Genomic DNA, 25,340 nt, shown 5'->3' with positions numbered 1-25,340 from the left:
GGGGCTCCAACGGGGCGATGTGCACGGCGATGAGGTCACGCTCTCCGGGCGCAGGAGATCTAGGTGCAGCACTGCCGCTAAACTCCCGCCGAATTTAGTGGGTGTCGTTAGTGGCACCATGGTACCTGGCACAAATGCTCCCAATTTCTCCCCCACTGAGTTCTGGTCAATCTTTCTTGTATCTGTTAATTTGAGTACAATGATGTCCACTTTTAATTCACAGCTAGGAAGTTGACACATCCTATATATATATATATATATAAAAAAAGGGGAAATAACAGATTCTGTGACTGGTCATCCAATGCTGCTGTTAAACCCTTAAGTGACATTATTTATGCACTACAATCAACTTCCTCCTGCACATTTGTAGAATGGATTCTAAACTGAGACACAAAGCGCAAAGTTAAAGAAATAGCGCACACAGCAAATGATACATTATACAAGTCACACACTACCCTGACTTAGAAATATGTCACCATTCCTTGATCGCCACTGGTTCAAAATCCTGGAACTCCCACAGCGCTGTTGGGGGGAAGCGGGAGTCAGGTCGGGTCCGGGGGTGGGGGGGGGAGCGGGGGTCGGGTCCGGTCCGGGGGGGGAGCGGGAGTCAGGTCGGTGTCGGGTCCGGAGGCGGGAAGTGGAAGTCGAGTCGGGTCGGGAGGAAGCAGGAGCTGGCCGTGGGAGAAGCCTTATTCAGAGATGCCATTTGGCCAGGGCTAGGGGCTGCGTGCTTCAGGCCCCTCCCACACAGTTTTGGGCGCCTGGAGCTACTGCACATGCGCGGCCACTGTAGCGCACATGTGCAGAGGTCCCAGCACTGTTTTCAGCGCAGGGACCTGGCTCCGCTCCCTACAGCTCGTGCTGCACCGCGCCGAGGGCCAGAGGACCTGCAGGGAGCTGGAGAATCTGGAGGTTTTTTTTAAGGCGCACTTTGTGGCGCGAAAAACGGGCGACCAGGTCGAGACTGCGCCGTTCTGGGCGCGGCTCGAAACTTGGGCCCATTAAGGGGAACAGATAGGGTAGATAGAGAGAAACTATTTCCGCTGGTTGGGGAGTCTAGGACTAGGGAACATCGTCTAAAAATTAGAGCCAGACCTTTCAGGAGTGAAATTAAGCAACACTTCTACACACAAAAGATGGTAGAAGTTTGGAACTCTCTTCCACAAACGGCAATTGATGCTAGATCAATTGTTAATTTTAAATCAGAGATTGATAGCTTTCTGTTAACCAAAGGTATTGAAGGATATGGGCCAAAGGCGGGTATATGGAGTTAGGCTGCAGATCAGTCATGATCTCATTGACTGGTGGAGCAGGCTCGAGGGGCTCAATGGCCTACTTCAGTTCCTATGTTCCTATACTGCAGAGCCATCATTGGCCGGAGGCAGTAATTACAGCATGAAAAGTTTACATAGGCAGTTTCCATTATAAATGTGGACAGAGAAGTGTATAATAGAAAAACTTGACCGAAAAGTGTGGCAAACGCATGACAACAAGAAGTAAGGTTTTGTAGACAGGAAGTGCACACCGCCATCATGCTTTTAATATTCTATATAGATAGGTAGATAGATGAATTAAAATAAGAAAAAATAGGCTAATGAACTGGAACAATTAAAAGAATATTGATAATTTTGAAATGCACTGTATGATCCTGCCGTTTTAATATTTTGACATTTAGCATTACAAGTGATTTGTGACCTTGTTATATGTCTATAGACAAGTTGGCAGGTGCACAGAACATTCAGTACTCAGTGATTCCTGTGTGTTTGTAACATTACAGCAAGAGCAGCTGGAAGTCATTGAGAAATTCCGACAAGGTAGTATCAACCTCCTCATTGCCACCAGTGTTGCAGAAGAAGGCTTGGACATAAAAGAATGTAATGTCATCATCCGCTATGGACTTATCACCAATGAGATTGCTATGGTTCAGGTAAATTGATTGATAGTATGCAGAATGTTGCTTATCCAGAGTCCAATTTCTATTTTAATTATAAGTCATGACCCTATGGTACACACAAATATACACATTTGAGCGAGCAGATAAAAACCAGCTGGTCCATCAAGCTTGCATGAGAACCAGAGGTAAAAACCCAGGATGAATAAGGGAAAAGATACTCTGGAAAATTCCTCTCCGATGCCCTCAGGTGATTGAAACCAGTCCAGGAGATATCAAGTGCTATCTATAAAAGACACTTGCCTTCTATATGATACAATCCCTTCCCCAGCCAAGAACCGTATGAGGTCAATCACCGCAAATGCAAACTCTATCTTAGATGCTGACTGAGAACCAATTGTAGATCACTGAGCAATGAAGAGAGAGCATGAAAGTTAAACACATTTTCACTGGAAACATTATATAAGAGGGGGCAAGATTCAAGTTCTTCCAGTCATGTTGGGAAACAACGGCGTATTTTTTTGTGCATAGCTAGGAGAGAAGAACTAGAGGAATGACTACGAGGCCATTAGGTGAACAATCTATCAACAATCTATCAACATGTGGACTAGATTGCCACCTAGTGTATCAGATGCTAACTAAGTTGAAGCATTTTAAAGGGAACTGGATCAATTTCTGATTGAGCAAAGAACAGAAGTGTACAGGTGTGAGTCAGGGAAAGATGAGAAATAGATTGACTTCTGGAACAAGATAGAGAATAGACCCGTTAATCTTTAGGATATAGACCCTTCTTCAAAACTAGCTCTGCCACTGAGACACAGGTTCTCAGCACAGATGCTGCCTGACCTGCTGAGCATGTCCAGCATTTCCTTTTTGTTTCAGATTTCCATCATCTGCAGTTGTTTGCTTTTTGTGGATGATAGATTATACTAGATGAGCTCAATGACCTTGTTTTCATAATTATGTTCGTAATGCTCAAACATTGCAGCGCTGTGTTGGTCAAGTGAATGGAAGATCAGATTGCAGATTTAGTTTTACTTGATATTTGCTCTCTGCCATACTCCCAGAGGGCAGTGTTAGTTTTAGTCTGGTTGCTCAAGTATACTTCTTGATGGGTCTGCTAAGGGACAACATTGGTAGCGTCTAGGGCCATGTCTGCAGGCTTCCTTAACCTCATTCCCACAAAGCTTCTGATAGCCAATTTCCCTTTGTGATTCCCCATGCTAGCTGGTGTTGTACACCTCAGGTACTGTCCTTCTCACTTTCAAAACCATTGTCACCACCTCCTCCTCAAAAAAACCACCCTCACCCACTCTGTCCTTGTTGACTGCCACCCCATCTCCAGCCTTCCTTTCCTCTCAAGTCCTGAAATGTGCTGTGGCCTCCTAAATCCATGCTCATCTTTCCCGCTACTCCATGTTTAAATCTCTTCAGTCTGGTTTCCGTCCCGACCACAGCACTCAAAACAGCCCTAACCGAGATCACAAATGACATCTTCGACTAACACTATTGTTTTCCAATGCCTTTCCTCGCTTGTTCAGCTCAGAGGGATTGCATTCGCTTGGTTCTACTTTTGGCTATCTTACCATAGCCACAACACCTCTAGCAATAGCTTCTTTTCCTACCCTGCACTATTACACCCAGAGTTTCCTAAGAATCTGTCCTTGGCCCCTTCCTCTTCCTCATCAACATGCTACCCATTGGCGACACAATCTACAGCCATGGGATCAGCTTCCACATCTACGCTGATGACACACAGTTCTACCTCTCCATCACCTCTCTCGATCCCTCCAATGCCTCTGTGTTGTCAGACTGCTTGTCTGATCTGCAGTATTGGAGGAGCCAGATTGTCTCCAGTTAAATATTGAGAAGACTGAAGCCATCATCTTTGGTCCTCAGCACAAACTTGGAACCCTCGCCAGTAATTCCATCCCCCTCACTGGCCTTTGTCTCAGGCTGAACCACACTGTTTGCAATCTCGGCATTCTAGTTGACGCTGAGCTCAGTTTCCCACCAAGTACACGCTCCATCACAAAGTCCGACTACTTCCACCTCTATTACATTACCCACCTCCACCCTTGCTTCAAAGAGGTGACATGATAGGTCCAAGTCAGCATGGATTTGTGAAAGGGAAATCATGCTTGACAAATCTTCTGGAATTTTTGAGGATGTTTCCAGTAGAGTGGACAAGGGAGAACCAGTTGATGTGGTGTATTTGGACTTTCAGAAGGCTTTCGACAAGGTCCCACACAAGAGATTAATGTGCAAAATTAAAGCACATAGGATTGGGGGCAGTGTGCTGACGTGGATTTAGAACTGGTTGTCAGACAGGAAGCAAAGAGTAGGAGTGAATGGGTACTTTTCAGAATGGCAGGCAGTGACTAGTGGGGTACCGCAAGGTTCTGTGCTGGGTCCCCAGCTGTTTACATTGTACATTAATGATTTAGACGAGGGGATTAAATGTAGTATCTCCAAATTTGCGGATAACACTAAGTTGGGTGGCAGTGTGAGCTGCGAGGAGGATGCTATGAGGCTGAAGAGTGACTTGGATAGGTTAGGTGAGTGGGCAAATGCATGGCAGATAAAGTATAATGTGGATAAATGTGAGGTTATCCACTTTGGTGGTAAAAACAGAGACAGACTATTATCTGAATGGTGACAGATTAGGAAAAGGGTAGGTGCAACGAGACCTGGGTATCATGGTACATCAGTCATTGAAGGTTGGCATGCAGGTACAGCAGGCGGTTAAGAAAGCAAATGGTATGTTGGCCTTCATAGCGAGGGGATTTGAGTACAGGGGCAGGGAGGTGTTGCTACAGTTGTACAGGGCCTTGGTGAGGCCACACCTGGAGTATTGTGTACAGTTTTGGTCTCCTAACTTGAGGAAGGACATTCTTGCTATTGAGGGAGTGCAGCGAAGGTTCACCAGACTGATTCCCGGGATGGCGGGACTGACATATCAAGAAAGACTGGATCAACTGGGCTTGTATTCACTGGAGTTCAGAAGAATGAGAGGGGATCTCATAGAAACGTTTAAAATTCTGACGGGGTTAGACAGGTTAGATGCAGTAAGAATGTTCCCAATGTTAGGGAAGTCCAGAACTAGGGGTCACAGTCTAAGGATAAGGGGCAAGCCATTTAGGACCGAGATGAGGAGAAACTTTTTCATCCAGAGAGTGGTGAACCTGTGGAATTCTCTACCACAGAAAGTTGTTGAGGCCAATTCACTAAATATATTCAAAAAGGAGTTAGATGTAGTCCTTACTACTCGGGGGATCAAGGGGTATGGTGAGAAAGCAGGAATGGGGTACTGAAGTTGCATGTTCAGCCATGAACTCATTGAATGGCGGTGCAGGCTAGAAGGGCTGAATGGCCTACTCCTGCACCTATTTTCTATGTTTCTATGTTTCAACCCACGTGCTGCTGAAAACTTCATCTCTGCCTTTGTCACCTCCAGACTTATCTATTCTGATTCTCTTCTGGCCAGCCTTCCATTTTTCACCTGCCGTAAACGTCAGCTTGTGTTTTATCCACAACAATCCTGCTCATCTATCACCCCTGTCCTTTCTGTCTTATCTCGGTAACCTCTATCCCTATAACTTTCCCCAAACTCTCCATTCTCCAATTCTGGCCTTTTGTGCATCCTCACTCCCTTCGCCCACCATTGGCGTTGTGCTTCAGCCGTCTTGGCCAGATGCACTTTCCCTCCCTAACTCCTTGCTCTAACTCTCCTCCTCCCTCTCGTTCTCTAAGGCCCTCCTTAAAACCCAATTTTTTGACCAAGCTTTTGGTCATCCTTCCTAATATCTCCTTATTTGTCTCAGCATCCATTTTGTCTGATCATACCCTCTGTGAAGGGCCTTGGCATGCCTTTCTACGTTAAAGGCGCAATATAAATGCACTTTGTTGTTGGATGCAGATAACCCATGAAGTGATATTATCCCCTTCTTCCTTGTCAAAAAGACTGACAACAGGTAATCATCTGAAACCACTTACTGTACTTTCCTGTTATACAATTGTTTCACTTTTTTGCTTCTCCAAGGCCAGAGGACGAGCCAGAGCTGCCGACAGCATTTATTCAGTAGTTGCTGAACAAGGAGGGAGAGAGATACAACGGGAACATACAAACGAGTATCGTGAGGGCCTTATGAAACGTGCAATTGAGGCCGTGCAAGATATGCCAGAAAGGGACTACCTCATAAAGGTAAGGCACTTGAATAATTTCACACAAACTGTGCAGTCGCGTCCTTTTTGGAACAGCAATGGTGCAATGGGGGAATGTCCTTGCGGCAATTTCGGACTCTTGTGTACCTGACCATTCTGCATGCTACAACAGTAACTGGTTACATTCATATAAACTCCTCCTGCCTCAAAGAATTTTACAACAGGAAGAGGTGAACCCTGATCAGGGAGTGAATGAATTTAGTGTGTGGTGGGGAGGGCAGGGAGGGGGAGGGGGAGGGAAATTGAAGATGTGGTAAAGAAATTGATTTTTCGGAGGCTTTGCAGACCGGGGAAGAGAAGAAAGGTGAAGTGGTTTTGGAAGCTAATTATTTTGGACTAGTAGATTTTCCATTGCTCATGGGTAGCTGGGATTTGGAACGTGATCCATTAGCCGTCTGATCAGCACTGATTTCTCCTTACCTGTGTAGTCTGCCTCTCCCAGTGCTGCCCCCTCAATCTCACTAATATCACCCTTCACAATGTGTGTAACTTTCCTGGGGCTTGCAAACTTTGGATTGTCCTGGGCCACTGGCAATGTAGGCAGGCTGCTCTTCTCGGCCTATGGTGACAGAAAAGGGATGGCCATCTGGCTGAGATGTCAAAGTGCTGCCACTTTAACCCAACGCGATTTCTCTTCTTTAGATTCGAGAGCTCCAGTTGGAAGGTATAATCAGCCAGAAAGCAAAAGATCGGAAGCAAAACGCTACAAGGATGCAAAATGCTCCTGAAGACGTGAGGTTCTTCTGCCAGAACTGCAATGAGGCAGTGTGCCACGCCAGTGACATTCAAATCATTGAGGGCATGCACCATGTTAATGTGAACCCACACTTCCAGTAAGTACTCAGAAGCGGCTTTCCACTGCTTAACCTTTTGTCTGAGACCTTAATCACATTTAATGTTCCTTTACATTGAATGGATGCCATGCTGCTGTTTTTTGCTTCTGTCCTTTTTCTCCTTTTCCAACAATTTTCATCCCCTGCCCCTTCGCGCTCTCGTAAATGCCTGACTCCCTGTTGGGGTACGGTTTTACAATGACGACCATCCTCCAGAAGACTTTTCTTCATGTGAGGCCAGGGATCGATTGTCAGCAGGCTGTTCAATTGTTGGGTATCACACCCAGCCCTGTCTGCACCACCCACTTCCAACAGGTATCACTGGATAGCATCAGGAGTGGGAACATTAGCGAGTTTTTTTTTATTCGTTCCTGGGATGTGGGCATCGCTGGCATACCCAGCATTTATTGTCCATCCCTAGTTGCCCCTTGAGAAAGTGGCGGTGAGCTGCCTTCTTGAACCGCTGCAGTCCGTGTGGTGAAGGTGCTCCCACAGTGCTGTTGGGGAGGGAGTTCCAGGATTTTCACACAGCGGCAATGAAGGAACGGCGATATATTCCCAAGTCAGGATGGTGTGTGACTTGGAAGGGAATTGACGGTGTTCCCATGCGCATGCTGCCCTTGTCCTACTAGGTGATAATGGTCGTGGGTTTGAGAGATGCTTTTGAAGGAGCCTTGGCAAGTTGCTGCAATGCATTTTGCAGATAAGTACACACTGCAGCCATGGTGCGCCAGTGGTGGAGGGAGTGAATGTTTAAGGTGGTGGATGGGGTGGCAATCCAAGTGGGCTGCTTTGTCCTGGGTGGTCCAGGTGACATAGATGTAATAAAGTATTAGATAAAGTAATTGGTAGGAGGTTTAGAGGAGATTTCAGGGCAATTTTTTTCACCCAGTGGGTGGTGGGGGTCTGGAACTCACTGCCTGAAAGGGTGGTAGAGGCAGAAACCCTTGCCACATTTAAAAAGTACTTGGATGTGCACTTGAAGTGCCGTAACCTACAAGGTTAACCTACAAATTTTCACAGCTCTTTTTTTTTTCTCCATGTCCTTCGTCAGGGTGATCCTTGCTCATTTATTTAGGCTGCTTGACTTGTGGCAGTTTTTAAAGTACTGAGTATTACATCGTATTCACAGCACAGAAACAGGTCATTCGGCCCAACACGTCTATGCTGGTGTTCTACGTTCCATATATTTATGGTCCTAGTTCCACAAGTGAAAACATCTTCTCTACTTCTACCCGATCAAATGCTTTCATAATCTTAAAGAACTACATAAGAACATAAGAAATAGGAGCAGGAGTCAGCCATTTGGTCCCTCAAGTCTGCTCCGCCATTCAATAAGATCTTGGCTGATCTGATCATGGACTCAGCTTCACTTCCCCGCCCGCTCCCCATAACCCTTTACTCCCTTATCGCTCAAAAATCTGTCTATCTCCGCCTTAAATATATTCAAGACCTCTATCAGGTTTTCGGTTTTCTAGAGAAAAAAGCCTCAGCCTGTTCAATGTTTCCTGATCGGTAAATCCTCTCAGTTCTGGTATCATCCTAGTAAATCTTTTTTGCTCCTTCTCCAGTGCCTCTATATCCTTTTTATAATATGGAGACCAGAACTGTTCACAGTACTCCAATTGTGGTCTAACCAAAGTTTTATACAATTTAACATAACTTCTCTGCTTTTCAGTTCTATCCCTCTAGAAACGAACTTCAGTGCTTGGTTTGCTTTTTCTAGCGTTATTAACCTACGTTGCTACTTTTAGTGATTTGTGTGTCTGTACCCCCACATTCCTCTACTTCTCTGCCCCATTTAGACACTTATTTTCCAAAGGGTCCTCCTTATTCTCCCTACCAAATTGTACCATCTCACACTTACTTATATTGGTTAATTTGCCAATTACACGCCTATTCTGCAAGTTTATTAATGCCCTCCTGTATTTTACTGTCCTCCTCTGAAGTAACTATTCTCTGCAAATTGGTGTAATCCGCAAAGTTTGAAATTGTACTTCCGATTCCCTGGTCTAAATCGGTTTATGTAAATGGTGAACAACAGTGGTCCCAGCACTGATCCTTGTGGAACAACACTTCGCACCTTTTGCTGGTCTGAATAATTACCTTTATCCTCTACTCTCTCTTTTCTGTTTTGTTGCCAGCCAGCTATCCATTCTGCTACTTGTCCCTGACCTCACATGTTCTGACCTTAGTCACGAGTCTACTATGAGAACACCCAAGCTATCTGTAAATAAAACAACATATGATATCATTTTCATGCAAGTAATGATACCGCGGGAGGGGGAGATGCAACGAGGAGAGTTTGGCTGCAGCCTTCTCATATTCTTGGATGGATTAAAGCTAAACATGTTCATAGGAACATAGGAACAGGAGTAGGCCGTCAGCCTCTCGAGCCATTCAATTAGAGCCAACCTTCCAGATCTCTGAATACGCACATTCCTTATTTCGGTATCTTAGCTCCATCTACACGCATTGGTCCTGTAAACCTCGAGATCCTTGCCTAACAAAAATCTATCGACCTCAGTTTTGAAATTTCCAATTGATCCCCGACAGCATTTTGGGAGAAGAGAGTTAAATAAGAAGAATTGTTTGAGATACAGCTCGCAAGTTCTTTACATCCATTAAAGGATCAGACATTTCCTGTCCTTCATCTCATGGAGATGGCTTGGAAAGTCTAGCTTTTGAAAACTGTGCATTTAAAAGATAAAGGGGCTCAAACTGCCGAAATAAGCTCCATTACCTTCTCTACCGAGCGGGGGCAGACCCATCCTAAATTGCCCCCGGGCCGGGAGCGGCAGGAACGGGTTTCCGCACCGCCCGTGTTGCCGCCCCCATCGGGCATGTACCGACCCCACACTGACCGGTGATGGGGACCGAGCGGCCACCAGTCGGTGCCACTGACAGCTTGCCCCCCCCCCCTGCGGGAAGCTGTGTGTGCCTGGGCAGCGCGTCCGCCCTTAAAGGGGAGGGGTGCATTTCCGGCGCCTCCATTTTATTTTAGTCGCCGGCCGACTCGACAATGGAGGTCACGGGTTCACCCCTCTTGGGTGCCAGGCTGCTGGCCCGGCCGGCTGAAACCCTCCCTGGTGGTTCCCGTGGACTTAACTAAAATATATGCTAAGCTCGCAGCAGCCCTCCCCTTTAACTGAAGGGGGTGGGAGGGGGGGGGGGGAAACGTTGTGACGCGTTAGCGCGGCGTTGATGACTGGGAGCAACGGCCGACCTGACAGAACGGCACTTCCGCCCGAACACCGCCCCGTTGCAAAAAAAAATTAAAAAGTGCTCAATATTGATCGAGTCTCCACCCCAAAACATTAAAAATCAGTAAGTGCGCCCCATTTGAGGCGGAGTGTAATTTCATCCCCAAAGACAGACAGAGGGAACATTGGGCCCAAATTTGGCCCTCCGTTTTTTTCCGGGGGGCCCTCCGGTTTTTTCGGCGCAGCTCCGAGCCCTCCCCCGCTGACATTTTACATCAGAAGCAGCGCACCAAAAAATCCGTGCGATCACGGCCGATTCTCGGGCCGCCTGTGGAGCTGGCGTGGGGCAGAACAAAGAAGAGGGGGGGCGGAGCTAGGTCCCGGCGCTGAAAACCGTGCCGGGACCTCTGCACATGCGCGCTGACTCTAGCGCGCATGTGCAGTAGCTCCTGGCAGGCCGTTTCGGCAAACACGCGCTGCAGGCTGTGTGGGAGGGGCCGGAGCACACCGTCCCTAGCCCTGGCCGAGTGGGCTCCCTCATCGGCAGCCCGCTGCGTTCCCTAAGCTAGGAGTTCTATCTTTTATTTGTTATTTACTGATTGATTTTGGTGTTTTAGGTGCAGGGTTCCTTCTATTTTATTAATTAATTGCTTATTACTTTTTGTGCTTTGTTTGGTGCTTGGTGGTGCTTTAAATGTAGTTACTTGCACTGATTCCTCAACTGTAAGTCCTTTCTGTGCGGACAAAAGTGGACACATACGCTGCCCTAAGTTAGTTTAGTGCACATTGGCATAAATGGTGCAAGTGGCTGAAAAAAACCAGACCTAACAAAAAACCTAATTAACTCACTTCCACTGGCGCAAATTAAATGGCCATATTTGCAACTAAAAAGATACACCAGAAAAATCAAGTTACACCAAAAACCGGCGCAACTCATGGGGAAATTTGGGCCCATTGTCACTAGGATGGTCCAGTATTCTGTGATTATAGTTAAAGATAAACGTCTGTTTCACTCACTTTTGCCTCCTGTGTTGTTTTTCCAGAATGTACTACGAAATATCTGGAAAAATAAATCTTCCAAAAAGATTTGAGGACTGGGAACCAGGCGGGAAAGTGATCTGTCGGAAATGTGGTCAGGTATGTAAAATCCAGGCAACTCTGCTTGGGACCAACCAGTCAATGGTAACATGGGAATAAACGCAGATAACTGCATTAGCAAAATTAAAATCAGGCTCCATAAATATCCGAAAATTAGTATGAAAATATTTAGAATGAGTGGGATGTGCAATTTGTAACCGAAGAGCCTTTTGTTGTTGCAGATATTAACTAGAAATATCATGCTCAGAAGAAGTACTGAGGAGTTTTGGGAGTATTCTATAATCATATACAACCTAAGCCAACCAAGACTATGTGGAATCAAATCTGGGGCCTTCTTAGTCTATATGGCTCAGTACCACACTGGACATTAGAGTTCATCTGACCAATGCATTTATACAACTAAAAAGTTATTGGTTTTTAAGTACAATATATATATATATATGACATGCATATCAGGTGCAATATCCATCCAACAAGCAGACCTGATATAACAAAATCCTTGACTTCCTCAATTGGATATTCTTTAGTTAGGTCTACTAATGTACACATGGTTTATTTTCCTTGTTCCACCCCCAACTGTTGCATCTCCAAATCAAGTAGGATGTGGACTCTGTATTTAAGATATGAGATCTCTTCTTTCATAAAATTCCAGGTTTGATTTCAGATAGCTCTGTGCTGGCTTGAAAGGCGTGCATGAATAGATGTCAGGTGCATACATAGAAAACATAGAAACATAGGAAATAGGTGCAGGAGTAGGCCATTCAGCCCTTCTAGCCTGCACCGCCATTCAATGAGTTCATGGCTGAACATGCAACTTCAGTACCCCCTTCCTGCTTTCTCGCCATACCCCTTGATCCCCCGAGTAGTAAGGACTTCATCTAACTCCCTTTTGAATATATTTAGTGAATTGGCCTCAACTACTTTCTGTGGTAGAGAATTCCACAGGTTCACCACTCTCTGGGTGAAGACGTTTCTCCTCATCTCGGTCCTAAATGGCTTGCCCCTTATCCTTAGACTGTGACCCCTGGTTCTGGACTTCCCTAACATTGGGAACATTCTTCCTGCATCTAACCTGTCTAAACCCGTCAGAATTTTAAACGTTTCTGAGGTCCCCTCTCATTCTTCTGAACTCCAGTGAATACAAGCCCAGTTGATCCAGTCTTTCTTGATAGGTCAGTCCCACCATCCCGGGAATCAGTCTGGTGAATCTTCGCTGTACTCCCTCAATAGCAAGAATGTCCTTCCTCAAGTTAGGAGACCAAAACTGTACACAATACTCCAGTTGTGGCCTCACCAAGGCCCTGTACAACTGTAGCAACACCTCCCTGCCCCTGTACTCAAATCTCCTCGCTATGAAGGCCAACATGCCATTTGCTTTCTTAACCGCCTGCTGTACCTGCATGCCAACCTTCAATGACTGATGTACCATGACACCCAGGTCTCGTTGCACCTCCTCTTTTCCTAATCTGTCACCATTCAGATAATAGTCTGTCTCTCTGTTTTTACCACCAAAGTGGATAACCTCACATTTATCCACATTATACTTCATCTGCCATGCATTTGCCCACTCACCTAACCTATCCAAGTCACTCTGCAACCTAATAGCATCCTCCTCGCAGCTCACACTGCCACCCAACTTAGTGTCATCCGCAAATTTGGAGATACTACATTTAATCCCCTCGTCTAAATTATTAATGTACAGTGTAAACAGCTGGGGCCCCAGCACAGAACCTTGGCGTACCCCACTAGTCACTGCCTGCCATTCTGAAAAGTACCCATTTACTCCTACTCTTTGCTTCCTGTCTGACAACCAGTTCTCAATCCACGTCAGCACACTACCCCCAATCCCATGTGCTTTAACTTTGCACATTAATCTCTTGTGTGGGACCTTGTCGAAAGCCTTCTGAAAGTCCAAATATACCACATCAACTGGTTCTCCCTTGTCCACTTTACTGGAAACATTCTCAAAAAATTCCAGAAGATTTGCCAAGCGTGATTTCCCTTTCACAAATCCATGCTGACTTGGACCTATCATGTCACCTCTTTCCAAATGCGCTGCTATGACATCCTTAATAATTGATTCCATCATTTTACCCACTACTGAGGTCAGGCTGACCGGTCTATAATTCCCTGTTTTCTCTCTCCTTTTTTAAAAAGTGGGGTTACATTGGCTACCCTCCACTCGATAGGAACTGATCCAGAGTCAATGGAATGTTGGAAAATGACTGTCAATGCATCCGCTATTTCCAAGGCCACCTCCTTAAGTACTCTGGGATGCAGTCCATCAGGCCCTGGGGATTTATCGGCCTTCAATCCCATCAATTTCCCCAACACAATTTCCCGACTAATACAAGGTCAGCTGTGAGGTCCCCATGACCAAAAAGCCCACTGATACTCACTGTTCATGTGGTTGAACTGTTGCACCTTCTCGAAGTTTTACTTTGAAGTACTGTCTAGTTACCTCTGTATTACACGTCTCCACACAGGACTGGGGAATGCAGATGATCTACAAGTCTATGCCCATTCCAAGTTTATGCATCAAGAACTTTGTGGTTGAGTTGCCAATGGAAAAAAAAACCTTCAAACAATGGAAAGGTGTCCCGTGCCAGATGGAAGAATTCAACTACACTGAATTTTGTGAGGCCAACCTTCCAGATTTCTAAATACGCACATTCCTCATAAATGTAAAGCTGGCTTTTAATCATCCATTAAATCTCCATACATTTAGCCACTATTCAGTGTATAACTGGAATGAATTTACATCCTCCAGTTTGCAATAATGAGAAAAATTCCACAGAATTTAATGTATAATAATTTTAGATAATAAAATAGATCCTAAAATGTATTGTTCTAAATGCTAGTTAGGGAGGGGATATCCTTGCATTTGCTAATGTTTTAAGGTGAACTGTTACTGCTATGTGGGATTTATAAGCAATGTCTTGGTCTGTTACTAAATTCTTGTAATTAAATGATAGAATTCAATGTCAAAATTAAAATAAATGTAGAAAACTGTTTCTCTTCTCTTTTGGAAAAAAAGCTATTTCTCGGGATGTGAGCGTTGCTGGCAAGGCTTGTCTCTTGTTGCCCTGAGAAAGTGGCAGTGAGCATCTGCCTTCAACTAGAACTTTGCTCCAACTGAGTGGCTTGCTAGACCACTTCACAGGACAGTTACGCGTCATCCACGCTGGTTGTGTTAATTCAAGTCGCAAAGACCTAATTTAAAACTTAACATATGCTAAATGGTTATGCATTTAATTATCACCCAATTGACCACAAAGCACAGCATGTTTGAGAACTTAGCATTCAATGCCATTGATTCTCAGTCAGTTTGAGTGATTTTTGAATTTTTCAGATTATCATTTTTGGGAATTAGATTTTAGCAGGAAAACTTTTGTTGGACATCTGTGCTGTTAATGGCACGCATCCTTCCAATATTGATCCTGCAAATCGTTTCCCAAGAGTGCTGAAGCTATCTTGCTGTTGCATGAAGTCTACTGATATTACAGGTCACAACACAATAATGGTCAATGATGAAGTCAACAAATGTATGTTCCAGCTCTTGTTTGCTCGGAATGTTCAGAAGGCAGTATCCTTTGATTCAATCTCCATGTTTTATTTTGTTTTGGGGAAGCAATTTCCCATGATTCATTGCACTGACTGAGGAATCCAAATTGGATGAGACATTGAAATCACACTAGAGTTCCACATTCAAATTTGGGAGATTTATGTAGATTTCTCTTTTGTTGGCAAGACAGTTACAGGAATGGTGTTCCCCAGGGGCTGGTACTACGACCACTGCTTTTCTTGATATATATTAATGACTTGGACTTACGTGTGTGTACAGGGCAATATTTCAAAATTTGCAGATGATACAAAAGTTTGAAGTATAAAGCACAGTGAGGAGGATTGTGATGGACTTCAAGAGGACATAGGCAGGCTGGTGGAATGGGCAGACACGTAACATATGAAATTTAAGGCAGAAAAGTATAAGTGATACATTTTGGTAGGAAGAGCAAGGAGAGGCAATATAAACTAGAGGGTACAATTCTAAAGGTGGTGCATGAACAGAAAGACCCGGGGGTGTGTATGCACAAATCATTGAAGGTGCACAAAATGCATACGGGATCCTGGGCTTCATAAATAGAGGTATGGAGTACAAAAGCAAGGAAGTTATGATGAACCTTTATAAAACGCTAGTTCAGCCACCACTGAAGTATTATGTCCAATTTTGGGCACCGCACTTTAGGAAGGATGTGAAGGCTTTAGAGCAGGTGCAGAAAAGATTTATGAAAATGATTCCAGGGATGAGGGACTTCAGTTACATGGATAGACTGGAGAAGCTGGGGGTGTTCTCCTTGGAGCAGAGGAGATTTGATCATGAGGGGTCTGGACTGAGTGCAGCTGGAGAGAAACTGTTCCCATTGGTGGAAGGGTCGAGAACCAGAGGGCATAGATTTAAGGAAAGACTTTTTTACGCAGCGAGTGGTTAGGATCTGCCTGAAAGGGTGGTGGAGGCAGATTCAATCACGACTTTCAAAAGGGAATTGGATAAGTACCTGAAGGGGAAAAAAATGGCAGGGGTATGGGGAAAGGGCACAGGAGTGGGACTAGCTGAATTGCTTTTGCAGAGAGCCGGCACAGGCTCGACGGGCCGAATGGCCGCATCCTGTGCTCTAATGATTCTATCTGAAACTCTGAATGCCACCAGGCTTCTGCTCTTCAAATACCGTGGGCACTGCCATATTTGTAATAAGTATAAACTTGCCAAGTATACGATCAATTCAAGTATTTTACCTTACCCCAAACTGTAAAAGCACACATTGGGGGGAATTTTCTGATATTTGATAGAAAATCACATACTCAGCAGCCTTTATTTAATGCCCATCTTCCTCCCCTAATCCCACCCCACCCTACCCCTGTAGGGACATCCCAGGTTCTGTAAGAGCAGGGAGGTGCCTGCTTATCAGGCTTCTGTCCATGCTGCTCCACAAGTGGCTACTACATGATGAATCAGGGCAGGCTGGGGTGACCTGACTGACAACTCTCCACCTTACCCTGTGAGGAAGAGTTTGGCCTCTGGCTTTTGCTCGGAGTACAACACAGAAGGAGACCCCTTGGTCCATTGGTTGTGGCTCTATGAAGGAACTGTCCACCACAGTCACATTCCCTTGCCGAGTCCTCTTAAGCACTTAATGGTTTAAAAATGTTTTTTATCCACTTGTCGGGCATTTCATCTCCAAACAACCCTCAAGATAAAAAGAAATCTTCTAAAACCAGGAATTAATAGAGGATTCACAAACCTGAAGAGGATGCAAGGTATGTAATGTACGGCTTTTCAAAATCACCAGTTTATTATTTAGAAGTCGATGTGTCCCAGTGGTACATTTCAGGTTATGTGTACACCTCCACCCTCAGAGTAAGAGATTCAGTGGCTTGTTAATAAGCAGCTGAGCATTCTCGTGCCGTCGATCATTAGTGCAGACAGCTGGAACCGAGGTTAGGGCCTGCACTCTCAGTGCAGCTGGTGGTACCAAGCATTTGATTTCCAAATTGCCTGGGTGAACAGTAATTATATCACACTTCCATTGGTTCTTTTTAATTTGGATTTAATGGTGATTACACCACATTTCTTTGGGTCAAGCCCATCACTAGTATTTGCATCTTTAATATTATTCACCGTGCTGCACACAGAATAACACACTTCAGCGAGATGTGAAAATAATTGATTTGTGATGACAAAATACAGCGGCGTTTGTTGCCCCAATGTCATTTGGCTGAATATTTCCTGTATTTAGTCATTGAAAATAAAATGCATATAAATAACTGTAAGCAATTGAGTCCCTTTTTTTGAGGTCAGTTTTTTTAAAATTTAGTTCTTCCCATTCTCCACTGCCCTTTAATTTTATTTACTCGTAAGCCATATAGATATAGCAGTGTCCTAGAACCAACCATCTTCAGCTGCTTCATCAATGACCTTCCCTCCATCATAAGGTCAGATGTGTCGCTGATGATTGCACAGTGTTCAGATCCATTCACAACTCCTCAGATAATGGAGCAGTCCGTGCCCGCATGCAGCAAGACCTGGATGACATTCAGGCTTAGGTTGATAAGTGGCAAGTAACATTCGTGCCACACAAGTGCCAGACAATGACCATCTCCAACAAGCGAGAGTCTAACCACCGCCCCTTGACATTGAACGGCATTACCATCGCCGAATTCCCCCACCATCAACATCCTGGGGGTCACCATTGAGCAGAAACTTAACTGGACCAGCCACATAAATATTGTGGTCAACAAGAGCAGTTCAGAGGCTGGGTATTCTGTGATGAGTGTCTCACCTCCTGACTCCCTACCATCTACAAGGCACAAGTTAGGAGTGTGATGGAATACTTTCCACTTGCCTGGATGAGTGCAGCTCCAACAACACGTGAAGCTTGACACCATCCAGAGAAAAGCAGCCCGCTTGATTGGCAATCCATCCACCATCGTGAACATTCACTCCCTCCACCACCGGCGCACCATGGCTGCAGTGTGTACCATCTACAAGATACACTGCAGCAACTTACCAAGGCTTCTTCGACAACACCTCCCAAACCCATGACCTCTACCGCCTAGGAGGGCAAGGGCATCGGAACGCCATCACCTCCAAGTTCTACTCCAAGTCACAAGCCACCCTGACTTGGAAATATATCGCCTGTCCTTTATCGCTGCTGGGTCAAAATCCTGGAACTCTCTTCCCTAACAGCACTGTGGGAGTACGGACTGCAGCGGTTCAAGAAGGTGGCTCACCACCACCTTCTCAAGGGCAATTAGGTATGGGCAATAAATACTGGGTATTTCAGCGACGCCCACATCCCAGGAACGAATAAAACAAAATACCCTCACTGTAAGGGACTTGCTGGGTGGCGAGTAAGTATTTTCATGCAGGAAGAAACCGAATGGACATCGGGGAAAAAGGTGCATCTGGTTCGCCCTTTACCATGCACTGTCCACAGTCAAAAAGATGAGTTTCAGACCTGCTCCTGAGACCCCGTTTGTTTTAGAAAAAAAATTAAGAGCCTGGGCCCATAATGCAGGTCAAAACCAAAGTTGAAACATGTGGGAGATAAAATGAGGTGAAGGACATCAGAAGTAGTGATTGGTTTTTTGACGCCTGTAAATAGCCTTCCCTCTGCTGTGGTCTCTTGCTGTCTCTCGATCTGTGATAAAACACTGAGCCTAGTCTGCCCACTGCTAGGTGGGCTGTGCAGATACCAAGAGATACTATAAAAGGGAGAAAGGCAGAAGAAAAGAAAGGGTAATGAGAAGAGAATAGATTAATTCCATTTGATTAGTCACTGTAGTTTATGTGACAGGTTCGATTTGCTGCTGTTAAGCAGGTGTTTATTTTTGCTGAATGGTATTATAGACAACTGAAGATGTGTCACCCAGAATTTGTTCAATTCTTTTTTGCAAAAAGTTAAATCCTAGGATTCAAACATGGTTTTGTGTTAAAGCACCACCTAGGACCTGTGGTGTATGTACCCTTGGTGGCACTGGACACCCTGGGCACCCTAGAGGAGGAATGTATCCTGTGCATGGGGCTACATTCTATGTAAAACAGCACTTGCATCTTTACCTGTGGGTTATACCTTGCAAAGAGGAGTGCATTCTATACATATGTATATAGTGCGCTCTATAACAGCACTGCAGAGTTTAGTACGCACCTTTACCTGTGGAATAGAAGTGCATTCTGTATAAAACAGTGCTGTATGGCAAAGTGCAGTGTTACATGTGGGTTACATTTTGGATAGGAAGTATTCGACATAACAGCACTGTGACTGCTCTCTGGTGTCATTTGCCTTTACCTGTGGGTTACACTGGGATAGGGGTGCATTCTGTATAACAGCACTGACACTGCTCTCTATGGCAGTTTGCACCTTTATGGGTTATACCCTGAGGGGGGGAGTGCATTCTCTGCATAACTGGAGCTGAGTCCACGGCCAGATCGGCCATGATCTTGTTGAATGGCGGAGCAGGCTCGAGGGGCGAGATGGCCTACTCCTGTTCCTAATTCTTATGTTGTTCTTCTGTTCTTCTGGGACAGTCGCTGAGAAACGCCTGAGATTTAATTAATTGAGCATAGAGATTGATCAGTGTATAGAACAGAGGCCCAGGTAGAGTGATGGAGACGAAAATCTTGGAATCATTTAAGAAACCGTTGGATGCTGGAATGGGTGAAATGTAGTGTTTTTCTGGATGGATGAACAAAGTTGGGCTGAATCACCACCTTCAACTGTAATTATCTTGTGATTTTGTGAATCCCTTTGTTAGATGTAATCTTATAAAATGCTTTATTGTACCAGGTTGAGCGGGAGCTCGGTGTTGTAAGCTGTAGCAGGTCACAGGATGAGTAGAACCTGTTCTCTGGGACGGATTGGGCATTTTTCAGCTCACAAACCTATTAGTTGCCTCTTTGCGTTCATATCTGCATCCTCAACATCTGTTTATTGTTCTCCTCCACTCTTTCTTGTGCCCAGTCCTATAAAGGGTCTGACCCTCCAGTGAAGAGTCTCATTTGAAGCACTGACCGCTCTTTCCCAGATGCTGACTGACTGACCTGTGTCTTTCTAGTATTTTCTGACTTCATTTCCGACCTCGAGTGTTGACCCGTTTTCTTTTTATCTCTTCTAGCTCGAAGTCTGGAAAATGCACTCTCCTCCCTTTTAATGGGGTTCTTACAGCCATTTTTCTGAGCATTTTAAATCTTCCCTCAGATACAGAAATGTCTGTGTAAGTATCATACACAACTGGAATATTCTTCAACTCACGAGGGGCAGAAGTACATCATTTGGCTCAAACATTGTCGGTTCCTCTGGTACGTGGACAAAGTAAATACTCACGGCAGCATCGAGCCAGCATTTGAGCTCTTTTGAGACTTCTGTATTGACCCTCATCTTAAACTGAACATAAAAATCATTTGAAGAGTCCTTCAAGCTCAATGAGAGATGACTTTTGAGAACAAAACCATAAGATTTTGGGCTATGCATGCATGTGGCCACAAGAGGGAGCTGAGTTTTCAGTCACTGATTGTACACACACACACGGCTGTGCATTTTGTGCCTTTTTTTTTATCAATCAAATAGGGAATTCAGAAGAAACTTCTTTGCCCAAAGAATGGTGAGAATGTGGAACTCACTACCACAGGGAGTGGTTGAAGCGACTAGTACCGATGCATTTAAGGGAAAGCTAGACAAGCATATGAGGGAGAAGGGAATAGAGGGTTATGCGATAGATTTAGATGAGGAAAGACAGGAGGAGGCTTGAGTGGACGCCAGCATAAACGCTGGCGTGGACTGGTTGGGCCGAATGGCCTGTTTCTTTGCTGTATATCCGATGTAATCCTATGTAATGTAATCCTATCCCAACAATTTTGGAAGTGCTTTAGAAACGATTTGGTGTTTGGGATGGAAGGCTGTATCATCTCACCTCATAATTCGTGGGGATAGAGAAATTTGTGTTAATATGGACTGTTGGCCCTGAAAATATGCCATGGGATACCATCTTATGAACGAATAAATGTTTTAAAATAAAAGTAGAAAAGGGAATTTCAGACAAACGTTAAGTGTTCATGCGCTCAAAGCCCCATTCATAATTCCAGGGAAATTCACAAACTTTCAAACACAGTGAACAATAGGTGGAACATACAGAGGTGACATGGGCAAAATATAGACTCTGGATTTTTCAGGTATATTTCGAAGAAACAACCAGCTCATAGAATGAAATCACAGAATGGTTACAGCACAGGAGGCCATTCAGCCCATCGAACCCGTGCCGCCTCTCTGCAAGAGCACCTCAGCTAGTCCCACTCCCCCGTCCTTTCCCCATAGCCCTGCAAATGTTTTTCCTTCAGTTACTTATCCAACTCCCTTTTGAAAGCCACAATTGAAAATCTGCCTCCAGCATTCTTTCAGGCAGTACATTTCAAATCCTAACCAATTTTAGCTAACAATCTCTTATGTGGAACTTTATCAAATGTCTTCTGGAAGTCTGTAGAAACTGCATCCATAGACAGTCCCCTATTTACTATTTTAGTTACTTCCTCAAAAAATTTAATTTGCTTTGTTAGACATGGCCTACCCTTTACAAATTCATGTTGCCCCTCTCTAATCAGCTCAAATTTCTATAAGTACTCAGTCACTCTGTCCTTAATTATAGATTCCAATAACTTCCTCACAACAGATGTTAGACAAACAGGTTTATAATTTCCTGGTATCTCTCCTCGCCTTTCTTAAATAATGGCGTTACATTTGAAACACCACTCAGACATTGCCATGGTTCAAGTAGTAGAGAGGGGAAAGCCAGCCGGAGTCTTTGCTCTTTATTGTCACATGGACTGCACCGGTTCAAGAAGAAGGCTTATCACCAGTTCATGGACAACTAGGGATGTGCAGTAAATGCTGGCCTTGCAAATGATGCCCACATCCTGAGAATAAAGTTTAAAAAAACCCACATTTATATAGCACCATATATTTAGCAAAAGGTCTGAAACACTTTTTAGGATTAAGAAGAACAAGAAGAGTTATCGCAGATGGCTGAGGGTGTCAAAGAGGCAGGTTTTGAGAGGGCCTTTGGAAGTGGGGGGAGAAGAAGCCAGAAAAAGAGGGGTTTCAGGAGAGACGGCTAGAGTTCGGGTCTGAAGATTGAAGTCTGAGTGTGGGTCTGTGAAGACTGGAGCCTCTGCCACTGATGACAGTCTGGGGAGGATGAAGAACATACAGACATACAGTAGTCTAGCCTCAAAAGACCAGAAGGCATAAGTAAGGATGTAGGGTTGGAGGAGGTTGTAGAGATTTGTAGACAAGAATGAAGATTGTGAAATCAGTGCGTTGGGTGATGCGGAACCAATAGAGGTTGACGAGGATGGAGGTGATAGGTGAGGGGACTTATTGTGATAGGTGAGGGGACTTATTGTGGGATAGGTGATAGTTGAGGGGACCTATTGTGGGATAGGTGAGGGGACTTATTGTGGGATAGGTGATAGGTGAGGGGATTTATTGTGGGATAGGGGATAGGTGAGGGGACTTATTGTGGGATAGGTGATAGGTGAGGGGACTTATTGTGGGATAGGTGATAGGTGAGGGGATTTATTGTGGGATAGGGGATAGGTGAGGGGATTTATTGTGGGATAGGTGATAGGTGAGGGGACTTATTGTGGGATAGGTGATAGGTGAGGGGATTTATTGTGGGATAGGTGATAGGTGAGGGGATTTATTGTGGGATAGGGGATAGGTGAGGGGACTTATTGTGGGATAGATGATAGGTGAGGGGACTTATTGTGGGATAGGAGTTGGAGTTTGTGTAAGTGGAGTTTTGGCAAGAAGAACATTGGAAAAATTGAGCCTGAAGGCAACAAAGGTTTGTACATTTTCAGGAACATTCAGGATGGGTTGGGGATGAAACCGGCCGATATGGAGGTAGAATTAGGCGGTGTTGGTTATGGGCTGGATGTAGGATTTGAAGCTCAGCTCAGGGTTAAATAGGACACCAACGTTGCATGCTATTGGGTTTGACCTGAGTGAGAATCCAGAATGGCCAATGGAATCCAGGGCAAGGGTGCAGAATGTCTGGCCAGAACTGTTATGTATGTAAACATTGTAACTGTGTAAGACTTGCCACCAGAGGGCACAACTGTTGGAGACCCAAAGATCACCTGCACACCTCGTGCAAGGGAGTATAAAAGGTTGTCTGCCATGCTGCTTAGGCACTCTGGAGTTGTATTAAAGAGACTAAGGTCACATCAGTTTTAGCTCACAGTACTCAGTCTTGTGGAGTTCTTCCATACTTAACAAGAACCAAACAGGATTGTTGCCTGAAAGATTAACCTTTATCTTCCAGTGAGCTGACTAACTTGCAGTTCATTTTCAACATTATGGGTTGTTACTTTACCGTAATCAAAAGATTGATAGCCGTTCACAATTAGAAGGTTTATTTTTACGGAGGTAAATCTACCGTGTAATGGGTAATTCTGTGATTCTCCACACCCGAGGGGTAGGGGAGGGGAGCTTGCCATCGTGGAATTACCCCATGCAGTGCTCTGGGGCACATTTAGCATTCCGCAGCTGCCTCAGAATGATTCTGGGGTGCTGACCAGCAGGGGGCGGCAGATAGCAGGGAGAGCCAGGTGCGGACTCAATTGGAAGTGGTGAGATGTGAGAGAACTTTGCTCGTTTCTGAACTTTGTGACTAAGTTTTCGCCGTGAAATTTTGCCCAGTCTGAGGGAATTCCTGTATAATTTTGACTTTTAAAAAAAAAAAAAATCAATGCAGGTGTTGTGAGCAAGAATACAAAGCAGTTTGTTTGAAGTTGCCTCAGAGTGTTCATGTTTAGTGTCAAGACTGAACAATGTATAAACGAAACCAAATACCAGCCAAAATGAGCAGGCAGTGCCATCATTTATTTCAATTTAAATGGTGTACCTCACTCTTAAACCATTTATTTTTAAATGGTTTGTGTTCGGCTTCAGTCTTTTTGATTGTAAATCTCAATCCTAATATTTCCCCAACTGTTGAGGGCCTCTTCAACTAAGATGTTACTTAGAAACATTGCACTTTCTTGCTAGTCACTCCTCATTTAATACTGATCCTTTCCCTCGACCTCAGTTTTCTGTCTTGGAGGGGGGGGGGGGGGGAGAGTTTTTTTTAAAGCAGGAAAGCCTACAGGGGGATATTTTGTTCAAGGTATTAGAAGAAAATGATACTCTCATCAAAATAATTCTTTGACCTTTTTATTCGGCTGCATTTATATTGCAGCTGCTGACCTGAGACTGGTCTGTGCCAGTTGCAATGTGCAGTCAGCAGGCGTGTTTTATTACAGAGATTTGAGTCTGAGTGTCAGTGGAGCGCTGTGCACGTGATCCAACGCAGGTGCAGCGCTTCATCACCGCCCCTCCCCCCACCGGCCAGCAACTGGAGAATCCGCTTTCTCTTAATATTAAAACATCTCATCCAATACATTAAAAGTTCCCAGGAGCCTCAAAGCAGTGCAACGTCCTCTAAGAGCCCCAAATTAGACGGCCCTGCAGCTTAAAAGAATACACAACAAAGTGGCTCGAGAAAGCAAGATGTACATTTATATAGCATCTTTTACGGCCTCAGGACATCCCAAAGGGCTTTACAACAACAACTTGTATTTATATAGCGCCTTTCAATGTAGTTTTTTTTTTAAAAAAGTCCCAAGGTGTTTCACAGGAGTGTTAGAAGACAAAAAAAATAATCAATTTGACACCGAGCCACATAAGGAGGAATTAGGGCAGGTGACCGAAAGCTCGGTCAAAGAGGTAGGTTTTAAGGAGCGTCTTAAAGGGGGAGAGAGAGGTGGAGAGGTTTCAGGAGCTTTACAGCCAATGAAGTACTTTTGAAGTGGAGTCACTGATGTAATGTAGGAAATATGTTTTTTTTTCCAGTCGTGTCTGTTGGGCTGCTCTGGTGATGTGAATTATAGGGAATGTCCTGTGCGTGCCAATGACTGGAGGAGAGCCAATGGCCTTTGAGCTGACCTGAGAACTGGTCTGGAACTGGCTGGTACCAGGAAAACACACTGCAGCCTGGCTTGCAATGGAGTCACCCTGAGGTGCTCCCATAGTGATGTCAATAAAGCGGGCCTTGCCGGGAGGGAGACTGACTGAAGAAAGTCAGCATTTAAGAAGCAGATAAATTATGTGATGATATATATATATATATATATATATTTCTAGAAAATGGTAAGAGTTTCTGGACGGAAAAGCTGAAGTAAATTTTATGAATCATCGCTCACACAACTTTGGCTTGCTCCTCAAGAAGTCCACTCAGGCAGAGATCAACCAGCTCAAATTGCAGACCGCTCAATGTATTGACTGTAAAGAAAATCAATAGGGCTGTGATTCAGGTACTCTGGCCTCCAAGTCTGAATTCCCAGTGTGCTTTCCTGCTGCTTGGGGCTACACTCCAGGCATGCTAAATCATAACATTTACCCCACCGGCCTCGAAAATAAGCCATAAGATACTGGCATACTAAAGCCTAGTGAGCTCCACTGAAATTCCTTTCGATGCAATGTCAGTGGAAGTATTGAG

General features: G+C 44.6%; 1 protein-coding gene across 1 annotated transcript in view; it reads left to right on the top strand.

Annotated features, from left to right (window-relative positions):
- Positions 1-14,258, top strand: part of dhx58 (DEXH (Asp-Glu-X-His) box polypeptide 58) — a 32,342-nt gene extending 18,084 nt beyond the window's left edge. Inside the window, exons 9-13 of the mRNA XM_070863989.1 lie at positions 1,778-1,927; positions 5,934-6,095; positions 6,758-6,948; positions 11,195-11,288; positions 13,736-14,258. Coding sequence (XP_070720090.1) covers positions 1,778-1,927; positions 5,934-6,095; positions 6,758-6,948; positions 11,195-11,288; positions 13,736-13,912 — 774 coding nt within the window. The 3' untranslated portion in view covers positions 13,913-14,258. The remainder of the gene's footprint in view (positions 1-1,777; positions 1,928-5,933; positions 6,096-6,757; positions 6,949-11,194; positions 11,289-13,735) is intronic.
- Positions 14,259-25,340: the final 11,082 nt, after the last annotated feature.

This window comes from Pristiophorus japonicus, chromosome 21 (assembly GCF_044704955.1).
Source record: "Pristiophorus japonicus isolate sPriJap1 chromosome 21, sPriJap1.hap1, whole genome shotgun sequence".
Lineage (NCBI taxonomy): Eukaryota > Metazoa > Chordata > Chondrichthyes > Pristiophoridae > Pristiophorus > Pristiophorus japonicus.
The sequence above is the reverse complement of the archived record's forward strand: the minus strand, read 5'-3'. Positions and strand labels throughout refer to the sequence as shown.